The sequence below is a fragment of the Bison bison genome, unplaced genomic scaffold (genome assembly GCF_000754665.1).
Source record: "Bison bison bison isolate TAMUID 2011002044 unplaced genomic scaffold, Bison_UMD1.0 scf7180017864233, whole genome shotgun sequence".
NCBI classification, from domain to species: domain Eukaryota; kingdom Metazoa; phylum Chordata; class Mammalia; order Artiodactyla; family Bovidae; genus Bison; species Bison bison.
The window spans coordinates 1,274,645-1,276,613 of record NW_011494805.1 but is presented as its reverse complement, the minus strand read 5'-3'; the positions used below and the strand labels follow the sequence as shown (position 1 = coordinate 1,276,613).

The following is a 1,969-nucleotide window of genomic DNA, read 5'->3' as shown; positions in this document are numbered from 1 at the left end:
ATTGTGTTATCCTAACACTGTTCACTTAGCATTTATTATTCTCTACCTTGATTAGTTAAAATATACTTTTATGCCTATATATCATCTCAGTGTCTTATTTCTCTTTATATCCTTCCTGGTTCTTAGGTTGATACTTATACAGAATATATGCTTAGTACACTCTCACTTAAGTCCAATAAAAGCTTTGAAACAACTTGATCAAAAGAACCTGTTCTTCCAACGTTCAAAATACTTTTTAAAGTAGATAGGTGAGAAGATATTCAGGAGTTCTGGTTCCCTTCTCCCTCTGTCCTTCTGATATCCCACAGATATGTATCAATACATCCTCTACCTCATTCAAGCCACCATGGTGGACTATTAAGGACGTCCCTTTGTCTATGTAAACTATATCCAACTAGGAAGAGGGCCCAGTACAAGAAATGTATCCTTTTCATGCATGAAATACACTAGAAGCAAACTCTCTAATTTATATGAAACAAAGGCCAAATAAAACCAGGAAAAAAAACTGAATGTGTGATTTATTATATTTAAGATTGGTCTATAAGGTTTAAATATGTCTGTCATAATTAACAATAAATGAATGCAACTTTACAAAATCAGTATTTTAATACAGTACGGGATTAAATGTAGCAACTGTGCATTGGAAGATTGAGATTTCCTCAATGCAAATATGGAATATGCAGCACCATTTAGAAGCTTCCACTAAAAATGCAAGCTGCGGTAATTATTACAAGCTCTACTCAAAACACAGGACTACCTAAATCAGGCATTAGAGGAAAACAGTGGAGTCATTCAGGCGTAAGATGTCAGATTTGGTACAGGATTAAAATACTAGCGTTTTTTTTAATGTCCTGGTTTCAAATTAATAAATACAAAAACAATATAAAAATATACACCAGTTGATAAGCCTGCAGCGGAGAGGACCGGAAGGCTAGATCTCGCTCTCATACGTCTGCAGGTACGTCTTTAGGGTCAGAATTTCTGGGTAGCTGCGGCTGGTCTTGCGGAAGAAGTCCAGGCTGGTGAGATGCTCGATGTCCCGCACCCGCGCTGTGTGCATCTTGAGAAGCTCTTCCACCCATTTCGACTCGTCCTCTGAGCTCTGCCACAGAAAGGAAAGACAATCAGAGTCAGAGTTTTCCAAAGGCGTTTCTCCAAACGCTCCGTTTGTTCTGAGTCCACACACGACCTCTGTGAACTCCTGCACCCAAAGCCAAGGTGTTTTCTTCCTCCTTGGATTCCCCACAGCTCCCACCTCCCTGCCACAACACACCACAAATACCGGCCCTCGGCTGTAAACATTTTCAAAGGCAGTTAGCCGGACTGAATAAAAGAGAGGTGTGGTGCAAGAGGACATTGGACTCAATGGGTCCTCAGAACAGAAGTCAAGATAGGGAGAGCGCAAAGCCCTGGAGAAATCAGTCATTTGTCTCTCTCCCCCAAGGTCGAATTGCAGTAAGGAGCAGAGCGCAGGAGGACTGGAGCCTCCCCCGGGGAGTGCAGAGCTTGTGCGCAACGCACATGACGTGTGTGCACCCCTGGAGCTTCTGAAGAACATGCTAGATTGATGACGTCACCTATTAGGCTGCAACGAATTGAGATTGCAATGCATTTGACTCAACTCGTATCAATTGCGCCGCCCAGTGAATACACCTAGCACTTTGGGGCCCAAGAGGCTGGGGTTGGAAATGCAGTTCCCCTTCCTGCCTGGGAGACCTCGCTCAAGCTCTCTAAACTCCTGGCCTCCTTTTCTTCATTGGTACACAAAAAGAACAACGTTTACTGCAGCTCCCGGGGCAGGAGGAAGGACAGGAAGGAAGAAGGGGGTGAGAGTGAAAAAAACCATCACGGGTGTTCCCAGGATGGGAAGAAAGGAAATCTCTGTCTTAACTGCTTGTGAAGAATCGCCTCATTGGCCCAAACTCAAGATGAAAGACATTTAAATGTCTCACACTAAATAATTTATTTC

General features: G+C 43.0%; 1 protein-coding gene across 5 annotated transcripts in view; it reads right to left on the bottom strand.

Moving 5' to 3' along the window:
- Positions 1–500: 500 nt before the first annotated feature.
- Positions 501–1,969, bottom strand: part of ENPP2 (ectonucleotide pyrophosphatase/phosphodiesterase 2) — a 135,502-nt gene continuing 134,033 nt past the window's right edge. For all 5 annotated transcript variants that reach the window (XM_010846194.1, XM_010846195.1, XM_010846199.1 and 2 more), the window contains one exon: positions 501–1,102. In XM_010846194.1, the coding sequence (XP_010844496.1) occupies positions 932–1,102 (171 nt within the window). In that variant the 3' untranslated portion in view covers positions 501–931. The remainder of the gene's footprint in view (positions 1,103–1,969) is intronic.